Source organism: Drosophila melanogaster, chromosome 2L (genome assembly GCF_000001215.4).
Source record: "Drosophila melanogaster chromosome 2L".
Classification (NCBI taxonomy): Eukaryota; Metazoa; Arthropoda; class Insecta; order Diptera; family Drosophilidae; genus Drosophila; species Drosophila melanogaster.
The window spans coordinates 10,063,955-10,086,347 of record NT_033779.5 but is presented as its reverse complement, the minus strand read 5'-3'; the positions used below and the strand labels follow the sequence as shown (position 1 = coordinate 10,086,347).

At 44.9% G+C, this 22,393-nt stretch overlaps 1 protein-coding gene across 2 annotated transcripts in view; it reads left to right on the top strand.

Moving 5' to 3' along the window:
• The window catches only part of CG44153 (uncharacterized protein), a 116,136-nt gene extending 93,909 nt beyond the window's left edge, over positions 1 to 22,227 (top strand). Inside the window, exons 9-21 of one of the 2 annotated variants that reach the window (NM_001273385.1) lie at positions 42 to 147; positions 4,402 to 5,100; positions 5,857 to 5,973; positions 10,083 to 10,429; positions 10,978 to 11,127; positions 11,820 to 12,002; positions 12,071 to 12,209; positions 12,964 to 13,173; positions 16,676 to 17,712; positions 17,993 to 18,125; positions 19,972 to 20,161; positions 20,231 to 20,734; positions 21,033 to 22,227. In NM_001273385.1, the coding sequence (NP_001260314.1) occupies positions 42 to 147; positions 4,402 to 5,100; positions 5,857 to 5,973; positions 10,083 to 10,429; positions 10,978 to 11,127; positions 11,820 to 12,002; positions 12,071 to 12,209; positions 12,964 to 13,173; positions 16,676 to 17,712; positions 17,993 to 18,125; positions 19,972 to 20,161; positions 20,231 to 20,734; positions 21,033 to 21,550 (4,333 nt within the window). In that variant the 3' untranslated portion in view covers positions 21,551 to 22,227. The remainder of the gene's footprint in view (positions 1 to 41; positions 148 to 4,401; positions 5,101 to 5,856; positions 5,974 to 10,082; positions 10,430 to 10,977; positions 11,128 to 11,819; positions 12,003 to 12,070; positions 12,210 to 12,963; positions 13,174 to 16,675; positions 17,713 to 17,992; positions 18,126 to 19,971; positions 20,162 to 20,230; positions 20,735 to 21,032) is intronic. The other variant, NM_001103666.3, reaches the window with a different exon arrangement.
• Positions 22,228 to 22,393: the final 166 nt, after the last annotated feature.

Sequence of the window (22,393 nt, the reverse complement as noted above, 5' to 3'; positions counted from 1 at the left end):
ATTAGCATGACTAACTAAGGCTTTCATCTGCTCCTTTGCAGAGAAATCTGGACCACGGTCCTGCCGCCCGAAACCAAAGATGTCTACACCGCCATTCTGGGCGTGACCAAGGCGAGTCGGATCGACGAGGGCGTCTATAGCTGCAAGGTAAGTTATAATATAATCATATCTCAGAGATACTTATTCTAAGGTAGCACTGTTTGTATTCGAACTTTAACATAAATTTAGCAAATTTTTTATAAATTCTATAGACAATTTATTTCCGTCTTTTGTATCACTTTTGTAACTAATTAAATTCTCTATGTGACATTTAAACATTAATAAATTAGATACTACTTTCATTTTTGTAAAACTCGCATAGAATTCGTAACTAGGCCAACATTGATTCTGGCCATCACTTCCGCATCAAAGCGTTTTAAAAAATATCCATGTCAATCCGGGCTGATGATCTGAAAATGCCACTTGGTCCTTTGGTTTTTGTTTTTTTTTACAGCGATTACGGTTCCCCGGGCACTTTTTCAGGCCTCGTAGTATTTTCATCTGACTAATCAGTCTAATTGCCATATCATAACAGCACAGAGCTATTCCGACTGTATTTAGCGCGTCTGGAAAAAAACGACATGCCCACCCAGAAGGCCACACAATTACATTTGGCTTTGCTGCGTTCTGTTCACGGCTGTGTTCTTCATTTTCGCTATAACGTTGCTTTTAATTAGACTAATTAAAATATGTTGGAGCGACGAGATAGAAAGGAGTGCGATGGCGAGCAATGTGGCCATCCATTGCACTTGAATGCTCTTTCTCGGGACGGGCCAATTAAATTTTAATCTATGTTATTAAACATTCTTTTGACTGCGGTTTCCGGGGATGAATTTACGGGTGCCCAAAGATGATTTTACGTTCCGGATTCACTCTCACTCGCTTTCTCTCCCTTTTGGCTTACAGCCCAGTACTAAATAAGAGTTTTAAATTGTTCCGGACGATTAGACCCAAAACTGCCCTGCTTCCTGGGACCCCAAATCCTGCAGGACCCTTCTTTATGGCTTAGGTAATAACATATTACGCAAATGGCTTGTAAAAAAATATTGGACCGCCGTAAAGGAAGCCACGTGAAAAGTTTCCCAAGAAAAGTTTGGACCACACAAGTACGTGGACACATGACCAATTCACTTGGATGCCAAGTTAGTTATAAATCAAATGGTAATTTGATTGCCTGCTCACGGTAGATTGTAATAAAATGTTTCCCGTTTCATGTGTATAAATCAAATTTAGAATTGTTGCCAACTCAATTGAACTTCGGCATTAGCATAATGGCTCTTGATTTAATACGAAACATTCTGAAGTAATTTACTTGGATTTAAAAAGGCACACGAGATTACTTTAAGTCGGCATCGTAATCAAAAGGGGAAGTGCAACCACAAAAAGCGTCAGCATCTGTTGCACCACCCAGCTGGCATTTCTTGGAGGCCCCTGGACCCATTGTATTTAGTGCCTGGTCCGAGGCTCTCCAGTTCCAGTTCCAGCCCAAAGGGGGATTCCGCTAAGTTCTTTATGGGGGAGCCTACGCTTTGGCCGCTTTGTGCCTTTGGCGAGCCTCGTGCCGCTCACTTATTATTGTCCTGGCTTCGCCGTAATGACGCAACAGCCAGATCAAAGGCAGGATGCCAGGATGCCAGGCTGGCAGGACGAGGCGAAACGCTCGGCAGTTGCAGCAACAACTGAACGATAATCACGAGGAGGGCCGGAACGGAGCTGAGTGTCCGAACTGGGTCCCCGAAGGTCGATTGTGCCCACGTCTCGCAGCTGTTTGCTGAAAACTCGAGCGCATGAATCCTTTTCAATAACACCGCCTCGGGGTCCAAGTCAATAAAGCGCCTGCCAATGCCGCCACCACGGCCCATTATGAGAACTTGGGGACTTGGATGCATGTCCACGTCCATAAGTTGTCCACAGCAAAAACACAAGAATACAAGAATACACACGAAAAACCCAAACACTTCTAATGGGGGCGTGTGCCTTTGCGCATTTATTATTTATGTATTGATATTAAGTATACGCCTTGTTGCAATTAATTCATCTGCCTTGGGGGAAATCGGTCGTCTCGGGTCCATTACGTGCACAATGGCCCCAAGCGGTGCGCTGTCTTTAAGCCAGCTGCATTAGCCCCACCGCCCTAAGCCATTTCAGTTTTCACAGGACACGACTGGAGCTTAAGTGTTCTCTGGATTATAAGTGTACCGAAGTGAAGGATTTGTTCGTCCTATGAAGTATGACTCAAGTACGGTTTGAATTGGAAAAGGTCCACTTTGATTTTGCCACAATATTAAAGCAATAAAGTCAAGATTGTTTCTAGTTATCGCAGTTAAATTTGTAAACCTCAATGGGCCTCAATGTCAATATCCATTAGCCAAATAAATGCTGATGGTTGCGATATAACCCATTTTATGAACTATTAATTCCGCTGGAGTGTTGTTCATTGATCGGCCCAAAGTGTCGTGGCCAAATGTTTAGCCATTCACGGGGCACAATGTGTTGTTTTTAACGACTTGGCCTGTTAATGAGTCGCGACTTATCCGGTCCAATGAAATACCATTTAGCCATAAAGGCGCTCCTCGTTGGCCAAGTTTTGCAGTCGGACAGCGTCGCAACTTAATGAGTTAATTGGCATTTGGATTTTGTGGCCTGGCCAGGATTTGTTGACGCTGCAGAGTCGTAAATGCCACTGCAAATCCCAACGACATTTCCCGATTGTGAGGACTACAAAAAGAAGCACAGAATTTAAAGCCGTCGTGGCCATAAAAAAAAAAAAAGAAAACCAACTAACCTTTGGCTTACGCCAAGAGTGTCTCGCTGTCTATTAAATATTTCCGGATCGGCTGAATCCAAGAGCCCGAGGGCCCAGATATCAGACGAGGATGCAGAAAAACCGGTCCAGACCAGTGCGCGATACCTTCACCTCGGTGACAATGATGCCGCCTCCTCGTTAGCTGTATCGTTTTATTCACATTTTTCTTTTTCTTTTTTTTTTTTAAATTTGAAACGGAAGTGGGCTGAGCATCTGCCCATCATCATCATCATCATCGTTGACGCGTGGCGACGTCTAGGTTCTCCCACTTGAAATAACTATGTAAGGGGGCACAAAGTAATAATGCTAATATCCTTGCTGGAAGAATAACTTAACTTATGTTAAAATAGATCAATTTATTTCATTTTATTTGGAACTTAAAGTAGCAAGTATATAGAACTATTTATCCATAGGGGTATTTCTTGAATGCAAGTATATATTAAAACATTTTTTGCCGAGTGTAGCACTCGATGCTTTCCCAAGGGAGGAATGTGCAACAACGGCAGCATCAAGCAACAAAGCAAGTTTACAATTCGTTTGCTAGCCATCCGCGTGGAAATAAATAAATAAATGCAGAATGTTGCCTCGAACCCACACAATCCTACTAAGGCCTTAAGTAGCCATCTTGGCCAAGCAAGTGCTCGTAAATACTTTGGCTCGTGTGGAGCTTCAAGAGTCCTTGGAAGCTGGCAGAGTGCTAGCTGACTGGACATCGTCTGACTTACCGTTCGAGTTCCCTGAGCAAATACTAATCCCCATCTCAATGCCCTATTTTGCAACAACAAATATGATTTGCATTCCGTTCGGTCTGTTAAGCCTTTAAATTACATTTCATAAACTAATATACGAGACCCGTTGTCCATTGGCCGTTTGATTATGACTGCCCAGCAGCACATATCACATTTCCACAAAGCCGAATGGCAAACTCAAGCAAATCAGGACTCGTCATATCCAATCAGCATACAATGAGGTCCTGCTGACTAGCAAATAAGTCTATTAAACAAATCCTTGGAAGTCCCGGCGACGGCTGACAGCCGTCCCAGTTCGAGAAACAGTAGCTGGCCACAACTGCTTCCCTTGTCCATGCCGACATGCGTGAAAAGGACATGGCCATGCCCCCTCTGTTCATCCAGCAGGATGTGTGCCATCATGCTCTTCGGCAAGGCTGCTGATGTGTGGCCAGTTGGTTCTCGGCCATCGAGCACATGGCTTTCAATCCAATTACAATAGCGGCTGTAATAATAGTTTAAAGTATACATATGTATTTCACTAGTAATATATAAATCAATTCAATTATAAGCAGTAGAGAGTAACTAAATAAGTAACTAAAGCTACTGTAGATATTATTTCCACTTACAGTCGTGGCTATGGCTTGTCATTGTTTTCCTGACCACGACTGTGTCTTTCTGTTGATATGAGTAACCAAAACCGATGGCATTATGGTATGCCGCTGACAGGCGCTCCTTGTGGCCTTTCCCTTTGACGGGACTTTGTTAAATGAGCTCGACTAACCACCACCTTATGTTCTCCTCCTCCACCGCCTCCTCCTCCACCAGGTAACCGACTGGGGCGTAGAGCAGTGCCGCTCCCTGCACATCCACATCAAGTCCCCGCCCCGTCTGCGGGTGGATCCGGCGAGTGTGACCCTGCAGCGAGGTGACTCCCTGCGGGTGAGATGTCTGTCACCCGGTAACGATGACATCAAACGGTATGCCCAACTGGGCTACAGCTGGACCCGAAATGGCGTGCTTTTCCAGTCGGACGCGGCCACCGCCATGTGGGAGGACCTCTATCCCGACGGCAGCATCCTGAAGATCAACAATATTCAGAAGTCAGCGGAGTACGCCTGCCTGGTCTCCAACAGTGTGCGTCCCGTATCCCGCAGCGTTTACATCAATGTCATCGAACGGAATGCCGTCCACGTCTGCCCGGCGGAGTCCACTTATGGCGTCCATTGGCCAACCAGTGCACCCGGCTCGCCTATAATCACCGATTGCCCGCGGGGATTCGAGGGACATCTCAAACGCATATGCGAACAGAGGGATACGGGCAATTCCACCTGGCTACTACCGGATTTCTCCGGCTGCGTCAGGGATGAACTGCTGCTCATCTACAACCGTTTCCTTGCACTGAGTGCGGGATTCCAACAGACGAACTCCTCCAACATTCTGAAGGCCTGCTTCGAATTCACACTGCAGAGAAGGCATAGTTTCCTGCCGGGCGAGGCCAGCTTCCTCATCGATATGCTGCATGAGGTAAGGATCCAGTTGGTATAGAAAGGATATCAAGGATATTAAAGTTTCCATTATTAATTCCGCTTAAAGACTTAAACTTGTACATCAATCAAATGTATGTACCCAACTGATGATTGCCAATCAGGCTAAAACTGATATCGTACTCATCCCAGATTAAAGTGTAAAGGCCATCAGGGTAATGGCAATAGGGAATGGCATTCCCGAATTGTGACATATTTGGTTAAATTGGCCTAATCAAAATCGGAATTGCAATTCCCATTGCCCGAAAATTTCCTGTTGCCGCAGACACTCAGTTTCCGATTGGGAACTCCGTTTTTGCGGGGGCATTTATACGGTCCGTCTGCTCCGTCCGCAAAACCCTTAATACATTTAAGCTCCACCTGGCTCCTTGGATCCCTGGCTGCCGACCACTTGAGAAGATGGGGCAGAAACTATTTTTACACACAAATGAATGCAAAAATCTGCTGAGCCGGGCGGCTTGCCATTTTTCACACAATTTTCGGTTGCCCAACTGCAGTCAAAGAAAAGTTCCAGCCGTCTCCTTTGCCTCTTTTCTTTTATTTTTCTTTATTTCTTTTTTTTTGGGGTCTCCTAGCAACAATTTTTCATTTTAATGCGCACACAAATTTTCCGACTAACGAATTGCTTTGAGGAGGAGCTTCCTCCATCCATGGTGGCCCTTAAGAGGCGAGGGGTTCGGAATCCTTGCCACTTGTATTATGTTGTCTCAACTCTGTTTCCTTGGCCACTTCACAGCTCGACACCTACCTGCAATTGAAAGGCACACAACTGGAGCGCGAGATGGCCGCGGAGATTATATTGCGCATCCTGGATAAAGTCATGCAGAATGCCCAATCCTTGAACAGTCAACAGGTAAGTGCCAGTTTGCTAGGATGCCGGGATGCTGGGATGCTCTCCGTGCAATCCCGCATAAATTATGCCCAGTGTACTCCATACTCCATACTACCGTGTACTGAAAAGGCAGAGCGCCATAATTTATATCCTGCAGCCATATTCAATATTTGCCAGCACGGGTTTCCTACCCATCCTGGCCGTTTATTTATTACGCCCGAAACATCGAGCACACCGAATACATCGAATACATCGAACTGGGCCAAAAGGTGGGCACATTCCAGCTTTTATTTAGCTTGTAGTTGGCCTGTCACTGGGCTCCAGCAATTTGCATACGGACATTTGTCTACCCGTTCCCCAAACCGTGTACGGATTTCCAAAGCAGCCGGAGAATTGATGAGCCAGCCGGCCTGGTAATGAATACCTTTTTCGAAATGCATGAGCTTGTGCATTTTTCTGGTTTGTCTGTGGCTTTACCCCATGTCCTGTGTGAGCTGAATTATGTGATATCCTGATCGGATAGCTTCGTCCTAGACGTGCCGATTTTACTGCAGTGATAATTGGATGGCTATGAAAATATTTCGGCGTTTTAATATCACGTCTGCGTAATTTAAATCTTTTTTAGCACATAAAAAAAAGAGCCGTTCTTTTTAGTAATTTCTGAATATTGCAAGAATTTTCTACCGTGTACTATAGATTTCTGAAATACGAGAACATCTGATCTCTTTTTGTTCCGCTTTCAAATGTTCTTTGTGTATCTACGCTCTATTTCGCAGAACAGCTAATAGAGAAGGACCTCAAAAGGTGCCGCTAATGAGGCGCAATCAAACAATTTACCCGCGACCCTCCGCAGGACAATAAGGATAACCACTTCCTTATCACCTGGCAAAAAGGCAGACACTTTTGGCCAATCTCGAGCCTCCAAATGGCGCTGAAAAATGGGTATCCTTTTTATTTCTCCGTGGTAGTATGCTTGTGTACATCTCCACTCGAGATTGTGGTTTCCATTGTTTCCGGCTCAACTGAGGATTTCGAAAGGGGACTTGTTTTTTGTGGGAGGGGGGCGAAGTCACTCCACTGCTCATGCATTATTCCGTGGGCAAATTTTGCGTACTTGGCGTGCGGCATAAAAGCGAAGGAAAAGGACACGGGCAGGATGAGGCTGGCTTTTTTGGTATGCAAATTTATGAGAGTGTTGATTGCAACTGTTTGAATATGGCACTTCCTCGAACCGGGACGACCTGTCACGACGTGAGGATAATTGGAAGACTGCCTCTTTGGACACCGCCAGCATAATCTATTAGCCAGCAGCTCCATTGGCTTAAATCCTAAATATTCAACCTTTAAGATCGCAGAACTTGCTCCTGCCGCTAACAAGGTATATCCGCTATGCTCATAGTTACCTCAGAGTTGGATGAACGAACTTTTTAATGCGCATAAATTAATTTAGTTTCGCAAGAGTTCGCCTGAGCTATGGCATTTCAATGGAATGCACCATGTGAGCCCGAAAGTCGCTGGCCGAAACACGAAAGAACAATTTATGTTAAATTTTTATTAGCTGACGCAGTCTGAAAAACTTGGCAGCATAATTGGGTCGATTAAAAAGCGTTGGCATTCGCCCATTCGAAGAACTTTCCCGAAGTTGCACAAATAGTTTTGCATCGTTTTTATTGACTGAGCAAAAAGTTTAATGGACTGAGTCCGAATCCGCACCACCGGCCGGCAAGTTTATCGAATTTTTTTGCGCGCAATCAAGTTTAATTAGTGAATCGAGGCGATCCGAGGAAATCCGCCAAAGTAATCAGCCAATACGCCCCCAATGTCCAAGGCCATCCACATTTACGGCTCAAAGCGAACTGCACAGTGAGTTTTAAAGTTAAAGTTCAACGCATTGCAATGCATCGATGGCATAATGCCACTTAAATGCATCGAACAAAAATGTCGACTGGCATATATCGATTTTAATATGCGGCCAGCCTAACTAAGCCTCAATCAATATGTTGATAGATAATAATAATTTCGCATGGAAATTCATACGATGGCATTGCATTATTTCATTTGCCAAAAACCAATATCCATCCATTCACGCCCAGTGGACAGATCGCGAGCCATTTGTGGTTTTCCTCTGTGGAAATGGCAATTGAAAAAGTTTTTGGCGAATGGAAAAGTGCTCATGCTCATTTTTTTGGGATAAGTGCAAAGCGAAAGGGGACGCATCTGAAAAGTTGATTAAAACACTTCTACACACGCAGTTGGAATTTGTCTAAGCATAAGTTGGCTATATTGACCAGCAAAGTTAACTCTGAACTGACCCAATTTTGTTCTTCTCATTTTTTTCATTCTGTATGACCAGGCTGCAAGTTTTCGATCGCAGGACGCTAAAAAGTGGGCCAAAAGCGCTTGCCATTCAAATCAAATCACGACGAATCACTTAGCCAAAAAGTATTCGCTGCAAACGTGATCCTAAGTCCAACGGCACAACTTTTTTGCCCCAAAAGTTTATCTCACACACGGCCACGCCCCTTTTTCCGGTGGTACGGCTTGGGGGCGCTGGGCTGGCCAAGTGATTTGCCGGTAAACTGCTAAACGTGGCTAGGTCGAAAGTCAAGTGAAATTTGCACATGGAAAACTTTGTGCTTTCCTCTTTTCTTTTCGCTTTTCATCTCTTTGCTCCCTGCCACAATTTCGAGAGTTTCTTTTCAGCTGCTTTTAAAGAAATCATACGAATGCCACACATTTGAATAGGCTTTGCATCGTGGATGGGGCGTGGTTGGGGGCGTGGCACTGGTACTTATGGCGGCAAAGCTTAATGTTCTGATGATGCTGAAGTTTTTCGTTTTGTGCTCCAAAAAAAAAAAAAACAGAAAAAAAGTACCATTATACAAACTTTTCCAATTCGAATTGTTTTTGCTTTCGATTAGTTGGCCCGAAACACACAGAATGCTTGTGTATCTTATGTAAAAATCGTATGATGATATTTTTGATTTGTGCATGGAAAATGCCAAACTTCTTGCCCATTTCTGCTAGCCAAAAATCCGTGCACCAACCGGCTATGAATTAGAAATGGCCAAAAATCCTATCGCATAGAGCGAGGCATCGATGTAATGGCCAACATGGCTTTCGGATTACCAATTGTGAAAATCGAACATTATAGTTTGGGTCCGCCTGCTTATTGGCCTCGGTTTATGGCTTTTGTAACTGCACTCGAGAACGTAGCAATTTATGATTTTTATGGCCGGGTTCATTGACTGCGCTTTCTGCTCTCGATGCTCTGGCAACCTGAAAATATGCCACATGGCCGGCGGCAGGACGACTTCGTCCTGGCTTCGTCCTGGTTTCGTCCTGCCTTCCCCCTCTCTCTCTCCCTCTCTCATCCCCACTGCCATCCATCGCATCCCTCTGTGGCATTGATTTCGCCCAAAGTTCATCGCTGGACTTCAATTCCATCCGATTCCTCCCTGTTGTTCGACTCGAATTCTGTGGCAGTGTGTGGAGTAAATGTAAACATGGCATATGGGAGGCCATGGGTATATTATCTGCATTACCTATCCTTCATATTGAATTTCAACAGCACTTGCAAAAATGGTCCTCATCATTTGGGAGGAGAAAATAAACATGTGACAACTTTTGAGGTGCAGAAAAATCTTATTTATATTGAAATATTTATGCTGGACTGAGGCAAAAGTTATTATTATTTTTAGCTCAAAAATATATTTTGATTTTCCCATTGGAATTGCCGAAGGAATTTACATTAAATTTCCGTGCTAAGCCAATGACTTTTATATTGCTTTAAATAAGGCTAAACGATTGGCAAATCAAATGGCATTTGTCTTAACCAAAGAATTTTAAACTAAAAGCCTTAAATTGTAAAAATTAAATCAAATATGTGCAATAAAATAATTTTATAATGGCTGTATTTATGGAGTTTATTTGAGTACAATTTAAGTGGGACCCATTAAAATAATTAAATAAGCTAGATTCAAATAAGAGACTTAAACATTTTTTCTTCTTCGTAAACTAAATGCCAGCTGGCTGGCATTTAAATGGCCAAACAATTGGCCAATGAATCGATGAATGTCATCATTTAACCGCCTTGCGATGTGATGGTGTCCTTTTATTTATCCTTTCAGCAAATTAAAAAGCTGCAGCAGCTAACGCAGTCGGCGGCGTTGAATCGGGAGACCATCGCGGCCTCCCAATTGGCAACCTCGACCAGCGGGAGCAGTCAGCCGTTGCCAGGTGACAGTTCGACCCGTGGTGATGATGGCAGCGGGTCAGGAGTCACGGCAGGTGAGATGTCCGCCGCTCCAGCGGGCAGTCTGCAGGCAACCAGAGCCGGAGGAGCAGGAGGTGGTCCTGGTGGAGCCTCCAGCATTTTGACAGTCGATGAGGACACCCTTTCACTGGACAGACTCAACTCGCTGCGCATTTACATGACGTCGGTGAAAACGCTGCCGTTTAATTTACGCATTTACGGGTGAGTTGCAAGTTCAAACAAAAACAGATAAATGAGCTTTTAAATGAAATCAGACACACGTCTGATTTTCAAACGCACCCAGCACTGGGGCTATAATTTCTAATTACGAGCGGTGGATGCAAATTTGCAACCCGAGTAAACAGTTAACTTCATTTTACGGCCCCTTGATTAATATATGCGACGAAGGAAAAGCGATTTCCAACCCAATGCCAACCCACCCACTGCCAGTGGCGCTCCTAATGGAAAATTTATTTTATGAGCAAACATAAATAAAAAATGCATAAAACTGGCGAGCTGCCGGCATGAAGAATGGCTCATAAAAGTGGAGCAGGACTTCCAGGACGAAGTCAGTGCAGGACGAAGAGGCAAGGCGACCTTGTCGTTTCAGGACAGGTATTTCCATCTCATGCTTCGCTCCACGGCTTTCAAGTGTCTAATTTAGCTAATTAATAGCCTTAAGTGCAGGCGGCTACAATTTTCCTGATTTACGGCGGCCCATGCAATTTACTTACCATCATTTTTCCACATTTTTCCCCTTTTGTTTTCAGGGAGGATTTGTTTTCCGACCAGCTGTACATGGACATTGGCCTATCCAGCCGTCTGCTGCACATAATGGCCAACTCAACGATATTCGCTTCGGTCATCTCGTACAAGAATCTAAAAAGTTTCCTACCCAAAACGTACTACACACGTGGCAGGTGAGTCAATCCTGGCGAGAATCTTCGTTCAATTGCCGCTAATTAGTTGTAAAAGTCGGGCGAAAGTTTAAGAAAGTTGCTGAGTTTAAACGATCTCACTAGATAAATGCGCCACTGCACATGTTTAATTCTCCGATTTAGTGCATTCCAACCAAGAGAGTTGTCTTGGCTAAAGCCCGGCTTATGGCCACCGATGTATAATTCGTAAGCCATGTTTGCCTGCTCCTCAAATATGTGTAATGCCAACTGCTGTCACTCCGAGCCTCCTTAGTCCTTTCGGTTGTGCCAACAAGATGGCAGGATGATGGCAGGATGGCAGGATGGCTCCTTGGCTTAAGCGTATTACAAGCAGCTGGAAAACACTGGCAACAATACCACAGCTACCAGTGTAATTCCCCAACTGTAAACAAAATGCAAATATGCAGCTGCCAGCACAATGAGGAAAAGTAAAAAAAAAAAAACTAAAATGGCCAAAAGTGTGTTTCGAGTTACATGGAAATGCCAACGCAGTTGCCATCTTATCTTGATTATTGCCCATAAGAGATGGGAAAAATGCTGGATTTGATTAGCTGAGATTGTATGCATTTCATTTCGGTTTTAATAAACATATCGAAGTTTCGAATTGCAAATATAAGTAAAATAATAGAAAGCAATGTATTTTTAATAAATATATATTATCTTTGCTTTGACAGCGATCCCCGTGACTCGGACTACGTGCTAGCCTCCAGGATCATCCAAACCTGGCTGTTTCAGTCGAATCGCTCCAACGACAACTTTCGGGAGCCACTCGACCTGCCCTTCGAGGCGGGTCACGTGGAGATAATCTTCCAGCACGAGAGTGTGCCGAAGAAAGGCGATTGGGTGGCGGTTTGTGGGTGAGTTTTCTTTTTGATTTTCAGTTAATAACGCACTATTTATTTAATCGCTCTCACTTTACGCACAGTCACGACTACAAGGCCTCCTTCGACTCGACGTGGCGATCGGATCTGTGCATCACCAAGCACCTGATGGCGAACATCACCAGGTGCATCTGCCCGCTGTCTGGAACCTACGTGGTGATGCTCACCAAGCGTCAGCCAAATGTAAGCCAGGGTCACCAAGGTCGCCAAGGCCATTCGGCATGCCATGGATTGCCATCCATGGATTGCCATGGCATCCAGCTGTCCAATTCATGCGATTCACGTGTACCAAAGTGGAAGAGCCCCAGCTTTGATTTATGGCACTTTTAGTACCTGCCATTTAGTGGCCTCCACCTGGGCAGCCGGCTCACCCTTTGTGCTGTTCCCCAGTCAGCAGAGACCCAGCATTTCCGCATTTCCGCATTTCCGCTTCCCTGGCTCGCAATCAACAACTTGGCCTTTGCTGCCATGAACTTGCTGCAAATGCACTCGGGTTTTCTGGTCCCCCGCTTCTGAATTCAGTATTCTGTATTGTGCTGGCTGTATTCAGTCAGTCATGGCGGAAATACTTTAAATCGGGGTTTGAATAACCGAGGGGTTTCATTTGTGGACAATACTTGGTCCTTAAACTGGGGGATTTTCCATTCATATTTCGGTGGCATTTTTCAGCTGCGTAGTTTTTAAGCTATTTTGTATATTTAAATAATATTAATACAGGTACTGTGATGATGTTGGGAATTTAAAGCAATATATCTAGGAGCAACTACATTTTCGACTTGAAGCTTTTCAGACCATTGTAGCTGCAATCCTGTTTGGATTAGTATTCGGTCGCTTTTTTGGCGCCAGCATTTGGCCGACTTTGGCCATCGTTTCGTTTCGTTTCGCTGCTCGTTTGAATTGCTAATTGTTTTCCGCCTTTCGACAATTGCATTTCCAGGCCACGCCCCACAACGCGCCCCGTCGCCCCATCTTCGTGATAGCCAGCTGCGCCTGCTGCCTCCTCCAGTGCGGATCCGCCCTGCTCATCCTGGTGCCCATCTGGTGCAATCGCAAGTGCGCGGTCACGTTCCTCAAGATGCAGTTCTGTGTGTCCACGTCCAGTGTGATGCTCATCTATTTGCTGGGATTCATGAAAATGCTGCCGGTGGTAAGTAATACCAAATATATAATTAAAAATTAAACAGCATGAAAGAAGAAGTGAAATTCCATCTATGTAAGAGCCACGTCTTTTATTTATACCAATGCCTAAGGAAAAGTAAAAAGAAGTAAAAAAAAGAAAATGTTAAATGCAGACTAACAATTATATATTTAAATGGCCACGAAAAAGCGAGCTGTGGTGCATTTGAATACATCAGTGTTTTGCGGCCCTATAAAACAAAGCCTTTGAGAGAAGGCTACACTGGAAGAAATAAGGGGAAAGCGAGAAAGGGAACAAGAGAAAAGGGAACCAAAGCGTGAAATTTAATTACGCCAAAATAAATAAACAAGTAAAATGAAGGAAAGCCAAGCTGAAAGCAAAGCAACCCGAAAACCAAAACCAAACATACAGCCCCAGTTGCTCGGAAAAGTAATAACAAAGAGTGTTGCATGATATAAGGAAAATGGGAAAAACGGCGCCGGGCAATCGAAGCACAAACGAGTTTTCCACACCCACAGTCCACAATCCATGCCACCCACCCACCGATGCCATACCTACCCATTTAAAGGATGCGAAATCCCAGCGGCTTAAACTAGCGAATGAAAACCCTTAAGTTGTAATTATATGCGGTGTGGCAATCACCGATTTTCCAGCTTCTTTCTCTATTCGCGCGCTGACTTTTCAAATAATAATCACGGCCAGGGCAAAAATCCGTAATCATCATCAAAACAAATTAGCGTGTCGTCTGCAAGTCGTTACCATTCCATATTATATACCTCAAGCCAAACAGCCGCCAGTTCGGTGGACAACAAAGCAAATAATTTACATTTAGTTTTCGTGGCAGCCAAACGGAAAATTCATGGAAAACAATTCCCAAACCTGTTGGCATCCTCCTGCCATCCCACCGCCTTCTTGGGAAGGAAATTAAAAGTCAACAATGCACGACGGCCACTGCGACTCCGACTCCAACTGCAAAGGCGAGGAGCACGAGGTCAGGTGGCTGGAGAAGAAGGTGCTCCTCCTGGAATCGAAATTAATATTTATAAACGCACACTCTCAGACGTTTGAAGTGGGAAAATGTTAATGCGAAAGACGCTAACCCGAGTGCGTTGAAGGAATACATGGAGGCCACCAACATCCAAGACCCATCCCGAACCCCATCTCCAACCCATTGGCCAAGGTTCCGGATCCGTGGAAGTCCCCAAAGCGCCCGCAAGCCCGTCTAAATTATAAACGTAAAACGGGAAAAGCATAAGCGAATAAACTGGCGATGCCTAATCCCCGGGGGTCGTGGAGCAAACAAAAAAACAGAAAAAAAAAAACGAAGCAACTGCAAAGCTCTAACAAGAAATAACATTTTTGAATTAGTAATAAACTGGTCCGCTGGTGGAGGCAACGGCTCAATAAACGAATGAAAAACAAATAAAACATTGTGGACGACAACGAGGACGATGACAAAGGCGCGGACACTTGCAGATAAGGATTCAGCATGGCACAGGATGCGAGGACGCAATATGCAAAGGCTTGGGCAAGGGAAGCAATGCCAGCAGGCACACTGCAAAAAATACTAGGTGGCATCTTCTAACAACTTATATAACAAACTAAAATTTACTGTTTCTCTTGACTAGTTTGAATTGCACAACATTACAAAACTATGTTAGTTAGTATCAAATGTGCTCCCACCCAAAATAGTTATTAATTATAATGATCAAGAATATTATTATGGCCCAAGTTGTTCGCCCCAGGATGCATTAGAATCTTTGTACGGCGACCAATTACAAGGACATTTTCTCCGTGTGCGGCTCCTGGGAAAATTCGCATCCTCGCAATGCTGGCTGCAAAGACAAACGATGGCTATGTCGAAGGCTAGGCACAAAGATGTGGATGCCTGTGAATCCGAGCATTCGGACCACATTCGGAGGAGCAAGCATGTATCGCTATCTGCATCGACATTTTTGCCGCACGCAATACGGGCTGTGTCTCAAAAGGATTGCAATGGAGGAAATTTTTGAATAATGAACGTTTGTGCTAGAAGCTCCTTGTGGATGAATGCGAATTGGGGGGGCCAGCAACGTACATACGTTAGTCCGGACAATAAAATAAACCAGGCGGCATAGACTGTTGGCCTTTGGCAATGCAATCGCGCAGCAGCACAATGCGGACTCTTGGCCAAGTTAATGAGCAACTTACGTCAGTGGGATGCGTTGCACAATGCAATGCATTCGCGGCATTTTCAGGCTGGCAGAAAGCGGCGGGGGAAAACTTTGTCTTGATAACACACACACACATGTCATTATTGTTATTATTATTATTGCACATTAATTGCGCGCACACGCGGCCAGGGCAACTTTATTAAAAAGTACCACAGCCGAACATGTGCGCACACATGCAAATTTTATGGTTTGAAACACGTGTCACGGCGGCAGGATCACAGCAGCCGGAGCAGGAGGAGCAGCCGGAGCAGGAGGAGGAACTGGAGCAACGAAGACGCGGCTGCCAACGGCGTCGGACGTCAACCGCAGCCACCATCAGGCCACGACCAACGCGACCACGCCCACGCAATGCCACAATAAATACAATTAAAATATTCATTTTACTTATTGCATATATTTGCGAGCATAAATAAAATACAGTTTCAGTGCGACAGTGAGTTAAACGGGACAAAGAGGGGGAGGGGGGGAAGCAACAAAAATAACAATAAATAAATAAGAAAAAATAAATTACGCATACGACCCGTACGCCCGCCCTCAAGCAGGACATGTGAAAGGCGAAAGCTTTTAAGCGCACTTAACTCATAATTTTCCCTGGCAAACTGTCGGAGCGGAAATATTCATATTTCCTTTCGTATTGTAAATTGAAAATTAAAAAGTTGACAAAATGTTTTCATCGCATTTGGCTTCAAGGCTACTAAAAGATGATAAATTCCCATCGCTGCAGTCGTAACTTAAAGCCCGTTGGTTGAGTTCGTTAACTTGACTAAGCTTATTAAGTATTTAATTGTAGATTTAAAGTTGTGCTACAAGATATAAAGATAACTACTGTATTATTTAAGGAGAATTCCTCAATTCCTTACTATTATATACATTTAATTTTCTTATTTTAATTATGTACTTAGAAGCTTAGAAAGCTATTTGCCGTAAGATATAGCTATAAGTCAGTTTTAGATGCACTTTTATTATGCTATATACTGTTGACACAGGTTCCTAATTGGTTGTGAAAGCCGGTCACCAAAAAAGTGATGTTCCCCCAAATTGTTTACAACTTTGTAATAACCAATGTCCGACGTCCGAAAAAGTGTAGTAAAAAATTTATGCCAAATTGTCACCATTAGGGTGTTGCAAAAAATCCCACCAAATGGCTTCTTTGGATGGGTGTTGCTTCTGCTGCTGCTGCTGATGCGACACGATGACAACTTTTTATATTTAATTAAAAATAACGATGTTGCAGCTCAGCCGTCAAAGCACTCCATTTCCTTATTAACGGCCGTTCATAATTTCCGTTCCTCTTGCAGAGCTGGCACGGCATCATTAGCAGCTCGCTGGCCTCGCTGTTGTTGCTGGGCATCTCCACGCTGATTGCGATTGCCTTGGCCATCCACACGGAGCTGATGCCGAAGAAGTATCTGCAAATTGGCAGCAAGCCCGCAACGCCAACTAAGCGTCGCCTCAGGCGGGAACAGGAGCGGGAGCGGGAACGGGAACGGGACAGGGATCGGGAACGGGACCGCGAACTGGATAGTTTGAGCAACATCACGCAGATCCGGGCTCAGTCGCCTTTGGGGGCCACCACGGCCTCCACCACCATTACCACTACCACCAGCTCGAGCAATCCCGGCCAGCGGCGCCCGCCGCCCAGTTCGACGGCGGGAATGCGTGGCGCCATCGGCATCAGTTGGCTTCTGCCGCTCCTCTTCGCCGTCGCCGCCCCGCTAATCTGCAGCATCATTGGCCAGTGGCCGCGCCACTGGTGGCTTGAGGTTCTCTGGACGGGATCTGCGTCCCCGGAAGCCGGCGCGGGCAAAGACGAGGCCGGGGATTCCGATTCTGGCGCCTTCTATTCAGCCCACTCGCTGCTCAACGGCGATAATTTACTGCTCGAATCGGAGGCAGTGATGGGAAATGGAACGAGCAGCCCGCCAACAGAGACATCATCTGCATCATCGTCATCATCATCCACTGGTCGGGCGGTCGATGATGATGTTGCCACGTCAACGTCATCAATCACAAGCATTGGAAGTGCAAGTAACAGTGGATTCAGTGCCTCTTGGAGTGGCATCACCAGCTTCAGTACCAGTACCAGTACCACCAGCTCTACCTCCACTTCCGTTGCCGCGCTAGCTGCGCCTTTAACTTCCGGTCCGGGTGACTCCTCCGCGACGCCATCGCCGTCTCTCAGCTTCATCCTGTTCGTCTGCATCGATTTGCTCTTCATCCTGCTCTTCTTTGCCCTGTTTGCCATTTTAATGAAGAAACTTTTGTGGTTGTGGCACAAGAATCGCAATGTGCATACGCATCCGTTGGATAAATTCAATCTGGCTTTGAGCAGGCGGTAAGTCGAGAAAGGCTCGAATGGACGAAATGGTAGATGGTAAATGGAAAATGGAAACGAGTTTGACAGATAAGACTCGAGGGAAATACTTAGATTTTAATGACCGACCGCCCAGTACATGAAATCGGTATCTTCTGCTATCCAACCATTTCGTCCCGTCTCTCGCCACATCTAATCCGATCAAATAAAAGAGCGAAAAAGAAACAATTGCTGCCAACAATGTTAAACTGAAAAGTGAAATCTCTTCTCTTCTTCCGTCTAATTTAATGTATTCCCACAGATTTGGATTACTCTACCGGGCGGGCGGATTGCTCTTGGCCAAAATCTGCAACGATGGTCTGTTTATCGCTTATGTTAATTCATCACCGGATACTTTGTTGGCATATCCGTTCGGCATATCGTGCATATTGCTGGTGAGTGCGGGTAACCGTTTATATCCACTTACAGCCACGTCAGTTCGACCGGCAATTGAAATTCAATTAGGCGCAACAACCAATCAATATATATACATATGTACATACATACGCAGATACCTATATATATATCACTGGACGGGATTAAGGTCGAATGTTTGATGCGGTAGCAATCCCATTTGCCGGTCCAACTATTAGGACCACTTGCACTCACTTGCCGCGCAGGCTTATGTAAATCGCATTTCGTTTTTATTTCCTGACGACTTATTTAAGTTGCATATTTTATCAAAGTGTAAAGCCTGCATATTTTTACACCTGCCATGCCGTGCAAATTATGCATGCAAAGTCAGCCCGGAATATGGGCTGGAAAGCGAGAGTGGGCGTGGCGCGCCAGAACTCCATCGACTGCATTAACTGCCTGATCAAAGAGCTGAATAAGAAGCCTTTTTCGTGTTTATTCTGCCCTTGGCTTTGACACTTGACTTGGGTTTCCATCGCCACTACCACCACATCCTCATCCACTTTCACATCCACTTCCATTGCCACATCCACTTCCATCGGCAGCATCTGTTATTGTTTGCTTTTTATTCCACTTCTCGGTGATTTGCTGTGCAAATGAAATAAGTGCGCTCGACTTACCCACCTGCCACTTGAGTGGCGTCATCTTCTTGTGTTTCAATTTTATATCAGTCAAAGTCTGAGGACGCAGGCCCCATTTCATTTTTCTAGCCAACGGAATGGCATTTAGCCATCCGGTTTTATGCTCAGCGCCTAGAACGCCCAGCAATCAGCTCAATCCAATTAAATAAACAATTATCTGCACAGCGAAGTGTATCCTCCTGCCAGTATACGGGCAAAACTAATCACATAATTACACGCACACACTTTGATGTGGCAAGCCGGCAAGTGAGAGCGCGCTTGTGTGCACCGATGTACCACTCGGCGTATGCGTAATGCGCACATGGCACATTCAAATTCAAACACAAACACAAACAAATTAGGTCGAGCCGCCGTTGCCGCTGCCTCCTTGAATCGAAAACCACAATGTCTACAACCCTCTCAGTGCTCAATGGTCGTGCTGGTCCAGGACTATTAATGTGCACCAAAATCACTTTGATTGTGGGCGTTTTCAATGGTGCGTCTGTCTTGCTATTTAATTATTTAAACAGTGGCCAAGTCGTACAAGGCACACGCAGAAAAATATATATCCCAGTTAGATCGTTAAATCCAAATTAAGGAATTTACTACAAGAGTAACTAACTAGAGAAACTTTTATTGGTTAGTACAAATGGTAAAGTTGCAAAGTTCAAAGTTCAAGATGAGACACATCCTTTCTTCTTTTTAGTATATTAACATATGACTATAATCGCTTTTCTCTGTGTTTCAATCCCTCTAATATGAATTTGAATATCCTCTTTTGAGCATCCCAAGCGAATCTATATAATTAGAGCAATTCAGTCGATTGAGCTTAAGGCTCTTACACCAAAATTCGCAATTAATTTTGTTCGAAAATCCTGGCCTAGAATTTGGAGCATGCCTCCCATCAATTGCGCTCATGAAAAAAGGATATAATAGCCATATATGGACCATATGCTTTGGCCTCGATTTATGACCGCCTTTTGGTCATACATTTAATCCCCCAATCGCTTGGTTTGATTTCACGGCAAACGGGGCCACCAAGGTGGCCGTAATCGAAGGGTCATCCGTGACTTAATGACTCCATTCAGTCGACATACCATCCCATCCCATCCCGTTGACAAAAACCAATTTTATTAGGGTCAGTCCAGATGGGCTGGAAGTTTATGCCATGCCCACAATCACGGCCATGATTCAATCGCCTTTCCAGGGCTCGGCCATCCTCATCTGCTTCGTCATCAAGGCGGAGAGTCAGCTGCGTGGACCACCCTTCCTCTCCAGCAACGGGAGCAGCCAGAACAGCTCCCTCAAGCAGGCCAAATTCAATACGAGCCGGAGCAGTCTGGATGAGAACTACTGCACCACCACGACGACGGCGAATGTGAATAGTCCGCTGAGCTGTAGGTTCTTGCCACCTGAATCTTAACCAGCTTTGGCCAAACTAACCCCACTCCTCTCTCCCTCGGCAGTCTACACTAACCACGACAAGGAGAAGGAGAACGACTGCGCCGTGTCCTTGTCAATGTCCAATGCAGGCGTGTCCGCCGCAGCAGTCGGATCCTTGGCCTCGTCAGCCGGCGTGGTCGGTGGTGCCCCGCCCCTGCAATCGAAGGTGGGCCTGGACATGTCCGGAGCACAGGGATCTGGTGTCCCACTGCCGTTGACAATCATCTCGACGGCGCCGCGCTGTCAGGTCGCAGCAGATGGAAATACCGAGTCCTTCCTGGGCGACCGACAGACCCTCTCGGTGGCGCCCTCGCCGGACACCCGATGCTGTGCCATTTTGGGCGGCGGAACTGCCTACGATGCGTACACCATGGGCATGGGTATGGGCATGGGCATGGGAATGGGCGGACTCACGGGCAGCCTGGGAAGACGCACATTGCATCAGCAACCGACGCACTTTCGCCAAGGAGCCTGCGGCGAGTTTGTGGGCGTTGAGACGCTGGATATACTGCAGGGCGTGGCAGCTGGTAAGTACACAGAGACAATAATAGAATGAATTCTTCGAATTAGAAGTGAATATTACAAAACTGAGAGCACTTTAACTATTTAAGGAATAACTTAAGTAAATACAAATATTGGAATCATTTTCCCAAAATTACACATTTCAATTTTAATAGTATTTAACCTATTTTATCTTCAGTGCAAAAGTAATATATATATATATACATATACATACTTGCTGGATAAAGCCAAATGGGCATGCATTATTCACGATCCACTGTCTGATTACCAACTCTGCTCTCCCCTCTGCTCTTCAACCCACAGACAGTATAATTGGCATCCACACCAGTGCCATAATGCCCACTGCCACAAGCACTTCTCATTATGTTCCGCTGCAGCATAATCCCTACGTGGACTTTGTGCCCAGCTCCCTAATCCTGAGCATGGCCCCGCCTCCGACCATAAGCGGAAACCTGAGTGGAACGGCGATGCAGACAATGCCGGCAATTCCAACGATTCCGACCATGTCGCTGCCCACCCAGACGCCGAAGACGCAGAAGCGAGTGACCATCCTGGAGCCGACGTCCCGCACGACATTCGACCCCCTGCTGCCCACCATGGTGGCGGCGGTGGTCTCCACATCGACTGTCACCAGCACGGCGACTACGACGCCAGCCACGCCCACACCCACGCAAAGCGGCTGCAGTGGGGGCAATGATGCAACGCTGGATCGGATCACGCTCGATCTGGACTACTTGCTGAACAGGGGCGCTGCGGATGCCGGCGAAGCAGGCGGCGTTGCCCCACCGCCCACCAGTGATGATGGACAGCAGAAACAATAGCAATATCCGTGAGTTGGATGGCATTTGTAGGCCAAATGCCCACACTAAGATGCATTTAAGAGGCTTCGTTTTTCTATCAACAGATGTACATATGTGTAAATCAAATTTCGAAACTAAACTACAGTAAAAAACAAATCTCTGTGAATATTCTATCTAAGTATGCATCGGATATAGATACCAAATATGGATAACAATCAGTTTAGCAGCTCCTGGTTTTACCAATTTTTTATCAAATAAGACCATCCAATTTTCAGTTCTATCAATTCATGAAATGTTCAAAGTTACTGTCCTTCAAAGTGATTTAGGCATCAATCAACCTAGACTCATATTTAGAACACAATTTAAAGTTTACATCATATGGCATATGTAAAACGAATTGAATGAATTTAAACTTAGGATAACTTTTTAGCTAGATTTACAAAAAGCCTATTGTGGAGAATACAATGAGAACGAAATTGAAAAAAAAAAAAACAAATTAATGAGCGAGAACATGTTTTTGATTCCATTTAAAGTTTCCTAGAATTAAAGCCAAAATTAAGCCCTATTAAGAAGCAGAGATTAAATACAAAATACAATAATTGTAAAACTAATAAACATAACAGGACTATTTCTGGAACAAAACAAATTATACAGATATATCTTTAAATAAACTCGAGACTCTTGTTAGAAAATCTATTAAAAGTGTGTGTTTGAATTTGGAAAAAAAATATGATATTAAATGACTAAAAATTACTGACAAGCCGGAAATGCAAGGTAAGATTGTGGTTAGATTTTTATAATAATTTTCATAGAAATTTTAAACCATTTTCATTTTGCAACAAATACAAAAAATCGATCATATAT